The sequence below is a fragment of the Taudactylus pleione genome, unplaced genomic scaffold (assembly GCF_031769625.1).
Source record: "Taudactylus pleione unplaced genomic scaffold, aTauple2 ptg000244l, whole genome shotgun sequence".
NCBI classification, from domain to species: domain Eukaryota; kingdom Metazoa; phylum Chordata; class Amphibia; order Anura; family Myobatrachidae; genus Taudactylus; species Taudactylus pleione.
Genome location: NW_028284646.1, coordinates 961718 through 975000, shown reverse-complemented (window position 1 = coordinate 975000; position 13283 = coordinate 961718). Strand labels below are relative to the sequence as shown.

The 13283-nt window shown below is 37.5% G+C and overlaps 1 protein-coding gene across 1 annotated transcript in view; it reads left to right on the top strand.

Annotated features, from left to right (window-relative positions):
* Positions 1–13283, top strand: part of TINAG (tubulointerstitial nephritis antigen) — a 170239-nt gene that overhangs the window by 44243 nt on the left and 112713 nt on the right. The window contains exons 3-4 of the mRNA XM_088479747.1: positions 6166–6255; positions 9792–9906. Coding sequence (XP_088335873.1) covers positions 6166–6255; positions 9792–9906 — 205 coding nt within the window. The remainder of the gene's footprint in view (positions 1–6165; positions 6256–9791; positions 9907–13283) is intronic.

The following is a 13283-nucleotide window of genomic DNA, read 5'->3' as shown; positions in this document are numbered from 1 at the left end:
CCCAGCTCGGGTCTTCCTGCCAATCTCAGAATGAGGCAAAACATAATTTTCCCAGAAATGTCAGATCTTGCGTGTTTTGGATTGCTTTTACAATAACTGTCAACTCAAATTTCAAAGAGAGTCATTAAATTATTTTTTATTGTTGTACTTTTTTAATTATTTGCCTTTTTTATATGAGTAACTAGCAACAAAGCTTCATCTCCTCTTGGCTAGGATCAAGTGTAGTATCTGAAATTAAGAGTTTTTCTGTTTTCAGTCCCCAGCAATCTGCTGATTCATTGTTCTTTGTAATTGGCTCAATTATCATCTATAATTTAACATGATCGACTTATGATAAATTTGTTGCTGCTAATGAAAATAATTATTTTTTTTGTCTCGAGTAAGAAGATTTCCCACAATATCTTCTCCTTTTTGTTTTGGGTCAAGTGTCGATTCTGTCATTAGCAGTTTTAAAATCTGACTTTTCCATCACATAGGAGCTTCACCACAATCAACAGATAACAAAATGACATGCAAGGCACTATTTGATCAGATCACACGTGGACCCAGAAGGATATATAATACAACTTGGTAAACCCAAGATTGTGTAAATTCTAGAGCTATTATAATAGATATTACAGACCTTAACAATAGTTGTATACAAATAAAAAATGTCCTGAATTAAATTTAAATGATGAGGACACACTGGGCCAAGGAAAATAACAAAAAAAGGTCACAATTTTGTAAATGATAGTGCCAAAAAACAAACAAACTGACAACACATTTCAACAGAAGACTCACCTTCTGGATATGAATTTACTTTTTGGGGTGTTTCACTTTCCTTGTCAGGATACAAAAGAGAAGCAGGATCTCCCAGTTGAATAAATTTAATTTGATGATAATAATAATAATAATAATAATAATAATAATAATAATAAAGTAAGCTTCAGCCCAATATTTTTTTGATTAAAAACAAATAGCTTTAAAAATTATTACAAATCATTAATGAAGGCATTAGCACTTGATTAATGTAAATTTACTACTATTATGCATTCATATCTGTGGATTATTTGGTCTGCCAGTCTGCAGTGAGGCAAATGAATGCCTGTCTCACTCCTAGCCTCTTGGTACCTCCTGTCCATAATGGCAGTAGTCAGATTTAGGACACTTTAAAATCCTCTAAAGTTCACCCATTGGTAGTCCAGGCTGGTACCAGCAGCAGTTTTTACATTTTTGGGCTGTATTCTATTACCTTCCTCGCTCCTGAGCATTAGCATGAATTAAAGTGTCTGCAGTTAACAAGCTTGTAGGTAGGGGATGGAGCTTCTAGTCCCAAAAGAGACTGACACCACATTTTAGCATAATGGTCAGTAATCAGAATTAGGAATTAAATCCCCTGAAGAGTACCCACTGGAGGTCAAGGCAGCAGCCTCCCTATTTTTTCGATCTATATTTTTTTTCTCATGGGGTGACTCTTGTGACTAACAAAAAAACAGTCAAGCCTCAGATGATCAAATGCACACACAAGTGGCTAAGACAGACTAAGGATGTTGCTCTCAGTTTTTTTAGCTATTGTCTAAGAAGATTAAAAAATTAATAAAATGATGATTATATTATTTTAATTAGTCTTGACTGATTTAATTTAATCAAAAGTAGTGGTCTGTAACTCTCAGTATTGATTGCATTATTTGCAGATCATAGCACTTCTCTTTTTTGCTAGGATCAAATGTATCATATGTTTTAATTTGTTTTTTTAATGAACAAAGACAGAGCCAGACTCCAACAAAAGCAGCAGCAGCATACATACAATGAACTTGTGTAATGAAGACTGCTTGTGCAATACTTTACAGAGTCTTCCATGTAAGCACCTGGAGCAACCCCTCCCCCCAGGCTTCTCAGGAGAGCCTTACTTGAGCATCATGCAGCCTTAATTTTTATTATTGATAATTACTCTTTTCTATTTTATTAAAAAAAAATAACACTCATCAATGTCCTGTCCAAAGCTGGCACAGCCTGGTTTTTATAGACCAATTTCTTTACTCAATGTAGATTACAAAATTTTCACTAAGATCCTAGCTGAGAAAGGTAAATCCATTTTGCCAGCAATTATACACAATGATCAGACAGGTTTTACTATATGGAGGGACGTGATGTCCACTTTCATGATTGTTGTTTACTGTAGCCATAGAACCACTAATGGTAGTTCTGCACAGCCCTGCCATGTTTAAAGGTGTATCAATAGGGAGGTTCCAAAGTAAAGTTGAACTTATTCGCTGATGATATGGCACTTTTTGTTCCTGATCGCCAGCATTCCATCCCGGGGATAGTTTCTATTATTTGACAATTTGGTTTATTTACAGAATATCAGATAGATTTCACCAAGTTTGAAATTTTAGTGATAACCCTTTCTTGTCTTTACCCTTTGAGGCATACTGTATTTACGCAGTTTTAGGTGACCAACTTGACTATGAAAAATCTTGGTGTTGAAATCAACCCCACTGTTTCTGTTTTATGCTGTCAATTATTCACATATACACTGCAAGATTCAATCCCTTATGGATAACTGGAGGTTCCATCCCCTCTTCCCTTTTAAGTAGGTAAGCTATTATAAAGAGTACTATACAGTATTTATTAAGTTGTCCTATTTAATACAGATGTTACCTTACTGTATGTCATGTCAGATATCGCTCATCGTCACCACCTGTTCACTACATTTTTATGGAAGACATAAAAATCTAGAATCGCCATAGCTAAATTACAGCAACCCATTAAAACTGGTGGTCTGTTTTTGACTGGTGTATGGTGGATTGGTTATTCCATAGATCTATATATACTAATTATGGTCTTGAACAGTAAATTCTTTGAGTGCTCTGCCTCATACACCTCATAAACAAAAACCTCATTTGATTTTATCACAGAGTATGTTTAAAGTTTGGGGTAATCCCCTTTTTGTACTTGGCTTGAAAAGTAAACATTTAATTCATTGGAGGGAACATTCATTCAGCATTCATTCATAGCATTCATTCAGGATGTATTTGATCCAGGTAGAATTATTATTATTATCATTTATTTGTATGGCGCCACAAGTGTTCCACAGCGCCTTACAAAGTACATAAACAAATAGGTTGATCAATGACTTACAGTACAATACAAACAGGATGAGGACAAGGATAATATACATTGCTACATTAGCGACTATAAGCAATAGAGCAAAGCAACCAAGTGTTAGGTGCCCTAGTAAGAAGTAGATGAAAGTAAACTAAACAGAAGCACAAGAGGGTACGGGGCCCTGATTGTAAGAGCTTACATTCTAAAGGGGAGGGGCAGACAAACAGGTGTGACACAGATGGGGTAGAAAGGGAGGAAATAGCATGTAGCAGCAAGTTAAGATGAGAGCTGAAAGGCTTTGATGAAGTAGTTGGTCTTGAGAACCCATTTGAAGGATTGTAGAGAGGTGGAGAGTCTGGTGGGAAGAGGGAGAGAGTTCCAAAGGTGGGGAGCAGCATGGGAAAAATCTTGGAGGTGGGAGTGGGAGGAAGTAATCAATTGGAATGAGAGGCGCAGGTGTGCATTTGTTGAATGAAGAGGGTGGACAGGAGAGTGAAGGGAGATGAGATCAGGGATGTAAATGGGAGAGGAATGGATGAGGGCTTTGTACGTGAGTGTTATAACCTTGAATTGGGTTCTGAAAGGGAAGGGGAGCCAGTGGAGGGCTTGTAGGAGAGGGGAGGCAGATGAGCTGAGCAGCAGCATTGAGGACAGACTGGAGAGGAGAGAGATGGGAGTTGGGGAAGCCAGATAGGAGGAGGTTACAGTAGTCCAATCTGGAGATGACCAGTGAGTGTATGAGGGTTTTGGTGGCATCCTGGGTGAGAAAGGGTCTAATTTTGGAAATATTTTTAAGATGGAAATGACAGAACTGTGAGAGATTCTGGATATGTGGTTTGAAGGAGAGGGAGGAGATGAGGGTGAAGGTTGTCAGAGTCTGTAAAATGGATGGGGAGGGGTTATCTGTGAAAGGAGGAGGTGGAGAGCTGGAGGACTGGTGGGATATGATGTTCTGACATATGGAATTAATTTTAGATGTAAAGTAGGTGGCAAAGTGAAGGGCAGAGAGCAAGGAGGGTGGAGGGTGGGTGGAGGGTGGAGGAAAAGTTGAAGGTGGTGAAGAGATGCTGGGGATTTGAGGACTGGGAGGAGATGAGGTTCTTTAAATATGAGTGTTTAGAGAGGGAAAGGGCAGCACTGTAGGATGATAGCATAAATTAGAGATTATTTAGACCTTACAGGTGCTGAGGAATATATATTTACAGGTTCAACATAATATCCTTGCCTATCGCCAGCCTCTTTACAGCCAGATCACCTTTATTTCCTTAATGTTATTTATTAAATGTAATGTTTTTAAAACATGCTATTTATATTGCGACCATATTCATCATTCTACCATTTGGAAATGTTGCTGCAACACAGGTCTGACCAAGATGTTGTGAAACTACAAGTGATTAGGAAGGGGGGCAAACTGCACACCCTATTTTTCATGCTGAGACTTGTAGTGCTATGCAGAAAAAAGAAAATGCAGGAGCACACTCTAAGCACTAAGTAAATCCAGGAGGGGAGGGGGTGTGTGATCCCCCCCACAAATAGACAGAGAAGGCTTGTTCTGCTGATCCCTGGCAGCAGCCACCCTGGTCCCATTGCAACCCAGCACACAGCAGTGGGCTGAGGAAACACTGTTACTCCTGACAGGTGAGGGGGAAAGGAGAGGCAGGCGGCGGACCCAGGCACCTCCATCAAGCCTGGGTCTGGGTAATTAGTACCTGCTCCACTGCCCCTCGCTGTCCCTGTATATATCTCTCAATTTGTTGCAATCTGCTCACAGCCACAAATAAATGATATATTATTTTGCATTATGTGGTTAAGGCTATATCATAGATACACATTGCTGTCACTCTATATAATCTATATTATATATATATACTCTCTTGTATTATATGATTTAGTTTACTTTCTGTGTAAACTACAGAATTGTGATCACTGTATTCACACTGCTTATTCAATTGTTTCCATCATAACAGCAATCTATACCATGACCAGTAAGAACAAATTGGATACATATTATTTGCAATTATTTGCCACTGTGCATGTGTGTAAAGTTTTAAAACCCCCTATGATGCCTTCCTTACACAGAGTGTATGCAAAAGGTGCTGTTCAATCATGACAGATGGTATAGATGGTATCAGAAAGATGGTGTAAAAGTGATGGGCATTGCTGGGAAAAATATTATATTCATAAGTCCATAAGGCAGACATTATGGAATGTAGAGTTTTCCTTGGAACATATTCCTGTGTTTAGCACACAATATTCCACCATTTTGTGCCTCTGTTTATTACTCCCAGGTTCCGAGTGTAATCTATAATACTGTAGGCTGCTTTTTGTTCCGGTATCAGAATTGCGCTGAACAGGGAATATTTTTTATGTATTTAGGAGATGATGTTCTGATTATATTGATCTATGGCATCTGCTTTACCTAATTATTTAACCATCATATGTCATGTGGTTAAACATCATATATTTATATGCAAATATTCTTTTAAAAGAGTATGCTTCGGTATAACATCTAGTGTAATTTATAAATGTGGGGATTAACATCAGAAGAACAGCAGCAGGCATTTGACACATCTAAGTGGATTGTTTGTCACTTGGGCAAACCCATCAATTTCTAAACTGATTTCCATTATACATTCCTGCCACCTGATATTTTGTTTTAGCTTTATCATAATGTACAATATGAACCAATTAGTCTTTTTAATTTTTAAACTTTTGAAAGCACCTGCTCTCTTTTATAGTATCTCCTATTTCCTGCACATACTCAAACTCTGAAAATATTTCCTCTGGGCAAAGATTTCTTGGTTCTTATCTACATTCTCTTATGTCTCCTTACACTCACATCTTGCCTTCTTCAAAATCAACATTGTAAAACACATTGCACATTCTCTCAGTTTGACCTAATTGAAGCGACCTAATTGCTTTGAAACATTGGCATTTATAGACTGTTGAAAGAATTTCAAATGTATATAAAATTTATTTTGCTATTTGCTAGTCATAGCAGTAAATTAATTTATGGCATTTTTTTAAAGGTCTATTCTTTTTCGAACAACTGATATTTATTTTGTACTTATTTTGCAGTTACTGCCGTGAGAATCAATGGATATGTTCAGACTATGTTTGTCTTATACAGCCAACCTTGATTGACTATATTAATACAGGAGGGTTTAGGTAAGCAAACTATCAGTCATTTATACAGTTGTTGATGTTTAAAGAATTTCCCTTTTTTTCTGTTTAAACCTGTTATACTTTTATTACATAAATATATAACTTGTAAGGTAAAATGTAAACAATAGTTTTAAATGAAGAGTATAAATATAATTTAGAGCACTTTTGCTATTTTACATGTAAAGTTTCTCACAGTGAAAGGTTTTGAGCTTATAACTAGATTTTTTATTGGTTCACAACTCTCCAAAACAAATTTGCTGTAGTAGAATTCCTCCTTACCCCATTTGCTGTCAGATGTTTACAATCATCTTTACTTCACATGGGACAGACAGTTTTTGTTGCTGCAGAATCATACTGTTATGATTTTTATTATTGAAAACTGTACTGTACTGTACTGTATGTGTCAAATATAATCATACTAAATATAAAACTAAAGATTGAAATAAATGCAAATAAGTGAGACAGGTACATCCAGTGAGAATGGCACAAAATGCTGGTTACTTTAGTTGATCACTTTAAAATGTCTAATAGAATTAAGCATTGGGCATGGGTATTGCATTGAGATAGGGTGGTATAGATTGTTACATGAGGCTATTTACAGATAGAGGTTTTTATGCAGTGTTGTTAAGGAGTTAATTACTTAAATTCTGTTAGCCAATGTTTAGAGGTATGGGTGGATTTAGGGGTGTGGTTATGTTTTATATACCATTACAGGCAGGGATCCTGTTGGGAGTGTGCTGTGCAGGGAAGTGACTAGTTGTTGTTTTTCTATGAACCTGCTTTGCTGAGGCCTTTGGGTCCAGGGTAGTGAGATCACAAAAGTTGGCTTATCATTGTCAAGCTTCCTCCTTTCCCATGGATGGGAGGATGCCTGGATGCTCTTTGAAGCATTGTCGGCTAGAGATGTGGCACCCCTGGGTGTGCTAGAGGGTGGAGTGTGTCCCATGTATCACCTATTTCCTTAGTGGGTGGGTCATCCCTGGCAGGTGTGGCTGCGCTATTGGCTGTAGTTCTGTCCCCTGATATTACTGCAGTTCCATCGCCAGCATGCTGGTTTTGATTGTGGCTTGCTTCTATACAATGTAACCGTCTGCTAGCATGGTTGGAGATGCCTCATCCTCTTTTTGTATTTGAACTGGCTGCCCGCATTCTATATGTTTCTCGTAGAGTTTTGGCATTAGATAGTTCGGTGGTAGCGTATCTGCTTATCCGTTAAGTTAATGTCCATCTGTTTTGGATGGATGGCATCTATCTTAGTGATAAGGGCCTGTTTCTCTTTTTGGATGGTGTTTTTAGGGTTTTATATGAGCTTGTTTGAGTTATGGTGGTGGGCTCAGCTCCTGGTCAGTGCTTAGCATGATGGGAAAGAATGGCAGCCTAGAGCCCAGTAAAGTTTTTAATAGGTGCACTCCCCTGCAGTATATCATTTAGGCTGATTTACCTATTGGGGTCAGCGGGAGCCTGCTGAGATTTTGGACCAGCAGGTACCCGGCGACTCCTTCCCTGCAGCTGGAGGCTGGAATTCACTCCTGAGATCCTGCTTCTAGCTCCCACAGTGTGTGTAGGGAGAGACATTGTCTCTCTGACAGTGCTGAGAGTGAGGAGCTCTTGGATTTTAGGAGGCAAAGGAGCGGGGCTTCAGGTAAGTACAGTGCTGGGTCTATGGGGCATACTGTGTAAGCAGCATTACCATGGGCATTATGTGCAAAAGGGGCAATACTGTTTGATAATGGTTGATCTAAACAATTTGTTCAAACAACAGTTTTAGTCCATTTTCTGGCATTTGGGAGCAAATTGCTGATTGTCATTTGCCTTCATACCTTACCAGATTTTCATTCCAACCAATCAACTGGTTGGATGGTTGGACAGAAAATCTTTACATGTGTACCCAGCTTAAGTATTTAATCTTCTCACATATACATAATCTTTATTCAGATCTCAGTATCCCTGTTTGTGACTTATTAATGAATACTGTTTACATTAATTAGATTACATGGGATAATTTCATTTGATGCTTTCTGCATTTAGGCTTTACTGTACAGTATAATATATAACAATTTTGCAATGATATCTATAATTATTTATCTTTTTTATGAGGTTGGCAATCATCTCTTTATTGGCTCTTTGCAGATTAAAAACCATTATCTTTTGTGTCTATGAAGTGCTTGGTAATTTGTTTATCCATCAACAGAAAAATGACAATAAATAAGAAGAATGGTTCACACACCTATTGTATTGTGAGGAACAGACCAAAGATTACTTAGTTGTTTAGGTTGAATAAAATGCATACAAATAGAGCTTGTGTTCCAGGAAAATGTAGTGATTGATAGCATGTCTAGTTGTTCAATCCACCTTCAGTTGATCCAGATGAAGTCAGCAAATATAGTATTTTATCCACCTTTCTCTATATTAATACCTTACATTTTACTGTGTTATACTGTATTTTAAGAAAAGTCCTTATTATAAGTAGGCTAAATACTTTTTTTTCTTGAGTTTTTTATTTTTCTTTACCTGTAATCTCATTGATTGTAAGTTGATTGTAAATTGTCTTGCCTAATTAATTTACACAGGCAGTTCATCTACTTCACAGACAGCAAATGTTTTTAGAAATATAATCAATAAATACATTCAAATACAAGTTATCCTACAAATTATCCTAAATATTTATTGAATAATAATATATTTAGATTTCATAAGGTCTTTAAAGTAAAATAAATCCAATTTTAGGTAAAGATTTTGCAGGAAATCACATCATTTTATAATGCTAATTTATATATAATATTTGTATGTTATAGACTAGTGGTCTCCAACCTTAATTGGGATGTGAGCTACTCGAGACAAATTAAACCTCCTAAAGAGCTACTAAAATTATAGAAAAAAAAATCTGGCTACTAACCAAACAATTGAAGGTCATTTAATGAAAATTAAAAATGTTTCATAGAAAACAACAATGCATTTAATACAGTGATATCAGTGCAATTTGTAAATAATGTTTAAGAACAGGCAAATTTCACTGTTAATTACTGGCTCCAAGGAGGTAAGCGCAGTATAGGAGCAAAAAATATAGGCTGGACTATTGTGTGATTTTCTGGGAGGGTTGGGCAGGAGTCACTTGCGGTGTTTGTCACATATTGTGCTGCTCTACTGTGGAACCACAGGGAAGCATGCCAGGTGATCATAGAGGCTATGGCAATCACTAGACTCGCTACCTCGTGGCTCCACCCACAGCATCGATACCACAGGGAGCATGCATCAAGGTCACTTCCACCTTGTGGGCTCTTAGCTGACATGGCGGTACTGCAGCTAGGCAAGCTACCCTTCTAGTTGACACGGCAGTACTGCAGCTAGGCGAGCTACCAAAATTAAGACTGCAAACTACCAGTAGCTCGCGAGCTACAGGTTGGAGACCACTATTATAGACAATAAGAATTATTTAGCTTTCACAAAGCATTATTTGATTGTTCTTATGTCACAAATGCCTGGTATCCTATCTTAAAGTCAGCTATTGCTAGTAATGTTCAACAATAATGTATTTGCAGCTGGAAAGCAAACAACTACAGCCAGTTTTGGGGCATGACTTTAAAAGAAGGATTTGAATTTCGTCTGGGTACAATACCTCCATCCCTTTCACTTCTCAACATGAATGAAATGGCTGTAAGTACAGTATAATTCATGATTATTAATGTAGCAATTAGCAGTTATCGCCATATTATTGACACTTGTTCTTCTTGGTGTTATCTCTCTTATTATACAACTACCACTCCACAGAACCAAAGCCTGATCAACCCTAACATAATTAAGTGCTTAGGGCACCCAGAGCACATACCAGCTGTGGGTGATCAAAAGTCTATGAAGCATGCAACTTGAAATGTGCTGCGTAGACAAGTATGCACACTTGCGCACATTAAGTATTATGTTGTTTGGGGTTTGTAAAGTATCCTTAATTATTATAGAATATATGGCTAAGAAATTACAAAGATTTTACAATTGACTAATTTTTTTTATTTTATTAATTATTAAAAGTATATGCAGTTTGTAACTTATTTAAATTGCTGCTAAAAGTTTGTGTTATACTAAGGGTCATATTTATGAAACAATATTTGATGTGAGCAAATATTAAGGATCCCCAGGATAAAATGAGGAGGAATAGCAGTAAATATCTACAATATCTGCCACAGTTTCTCCATTTCTAACCACAAAACAGCCTTCATAGGTTTCTATGGGGGCTGCTATGCAGTTGGATTTACCAAGATGGTCCAGGCAGCTAAAGCCATCTGAAGGAGATGTTAGCTTATATTAGCCTATGGGCTAATATAACTTTGATGCCTTCAGAATGGGATTCTCCATCGGCCCTCATTGGCACTTGCATTGACTGATGGTTGCACATGGGCAGTATGTACAGGAGACCCAAACCAGGAAGTAGTGTGGTAGCTTGACCGTGTTATGAGACTGCCGTATAAGCATCTCAGAACTCTTTTGTACATTGTGGTCATAAGGGGAGTATTGCCCAAACCCCCATGTATTGGTTTTGGTTCTGAACCAATTTTTGTGTTTTGGCTTTGGTTTCTGCTTTCACTAAAATTCCTTTGTGCCTTAGTTTTGATATTGGTTATGGATTTCATTACAAATGGTCAAAAACAGCTAAAATCATGTAATTTATGCATTTTTTAGTTCCTGCATTATTATTGATATCATTAGTGTTTATTTATAGTCATGTACAGTCAATTTTCTACTTTAACACCACAAAACTTAATATTTCAATTTTTTAACAATTTTGTCCAAAAGCTGCAGGTAACTGGCTGTCTAAATGTGATTGAGCAGTGGCACAAACACACAGCAGTTAAATATTAGACACCAGACCTATAGAATACAATATAAATACATACAATTCATCCTCTGCATGGAAACACTGTCTCATTCTATCCACTTTAATTCTAATGTTACAGATCTCCAGGTTGCAGGAGTGGAATATAAATTTACATTATTTGCAGACGATCTCTTAGCGGTTCTCTCCAACCCGGTCGTCTCTGTCCCTGATCTATTAGCAGAATTTCAGAGGTTTGGTGCTCTTTCTAATTTTAAAGTAAACTATTCAAAATCAATTGCTGTAAACTTGACAACACCCTTGCACTATGTAGATATGTTGAAACCATCTTTTGCTTTTGCCTGGCATGACACTAGTCTTAAGTACCTTGGAGTTGATCTTAACAAAGACCTCTCCAGTCTGTTTGTGGAAAACTTTAGGCCTTTACTCCAAACTCTTCGGTTCAAGCTAAGGAATTGGAATGCAAAAACCTTTTCTTTGTTGAGACGGGTTAGTGTTGTGAAAATGAATATTCTACCCAGAGTTTTATATTTACTGCAGGCTCTCCCTATTCATGTCCCTAAGCAGTGGTTCCATGAGTTACATAGTTTGGTGCGGGAATTTGTTTTGGGGGGTGGGTAGAAAACCTAATTTTAAACATGCCATCCTGTTCAGACGTAAGCATATGGGGGGACTTCAACTCCCACACTTTTCCATATATTATCACATTATCATGCTTGGTAGAATAATGGACTGGTTGAGGGATGGAGAAGCAAGACAGTGGGTTCAGCTGGAGAACCATTCCACCTCTTCTGCTCTTTCAATGTATCCATGGAGATCCAGGGTGCCTATTCTAACTCATCCGACAATAAGACCTACCTTGATGAGATGGAATAAACTTAGGAGGCATACATGGATAACTTCTCCCTTTTCACCTTTGACCCCTCACTTCTGTAACACAGACTTCCCTCCAGGTGCATCTGGGGCACTATTTCGTATTTGGTCACATCAGGGTGTCTCATGAGTCAGCCAGCTGGTGGATTCTGGGAGAATCTTGCCATTCAGTTCTCTATAGTCTAAATGGGCATTGAAGGATGCTGAGATTTGTTGTTGTTTACAAATCAAGCACTTTGCTCAGAGCAGTGACATTTTATTGGCCTGCAGAAGATCATTGACCCTTTTTAAAGACATGTGCCTGGCACCTACACGCCCATCACATCATCTCTCTTCATGTTATAAATTGCTAATTGAACATATATACTCTGAACCCCCAAAATTTCTTGGTCTTTGAGAATGCGATTTGCAGGTCTCGTTTAATCCAAAGGATTGCCATAAGATTTTTGTTAACTCCTTTGCTGGTTCAGTTAGCTACTCAGTTATTGAGACTCAATATAAGGTGGTTTCACATTGGTATAGATGCCCCCAAATTTTTGTGAAAATGTTTCCTAATGTGTCTGTTGGAGTTGCAACTCAGTGGAAAGTTCACCTTTATTCTGGTGGGAATTCCTAGCCCTATGCCCATTTTGGGAGAAAGTTATAACTCACTCTGCATCAGTCTTGGGTTGTGTAGTCCCCTATGATCCCTCCTTTTGGCTCTTAGATATATACCCTGGCCCCCTTGCAACTTACAAAAAATCCCTACTTAAATTCCTCAATTGCGCTGCAAAGGTGGTTATTCCTGTCCATTGGCAGTCCATGGCACCACACTCTTTGAAGGAATGATTTACTAGAATAGATCTATATTTGGATATGGAGGATCCTTCATCTCGCAGAGGAGAAAAGCAAGGAATTTTGCTCTACCTGGTGCTCTTGTCTTGAGTCTAAATCGTCTGTGGCTTATAATTTAGCATTAGTTTGAGTTCTTGGCACATTAGGCAGGTTATCTACTCTCCTTTGCACCCTTCTCTCCCACCCTCCTTCTTCCCTTTTGTCCTGTCTTTACTTTTGTCTGTTTTTTTTTTCTCTTCTTTACTTTAATTTTATATTATATAATGTTTAATTCATATTTGATATTTAGTTGCCACCAATTATTTTGACATCTAGTGTATATTTAATTCTATGTACTATTCAAGGTGATATTTGGATGATTTTGGATATTTGGATGATTTTGGATATTTGTTTGTTGCTAAAATTTATGTTTGTTCTAAAATCAATAAACATATATTTAATTTTTTTTTATTAAATAGAATGATGGCTGATGTAGAGGCCAGTTCCTTTTAAAAAGTAC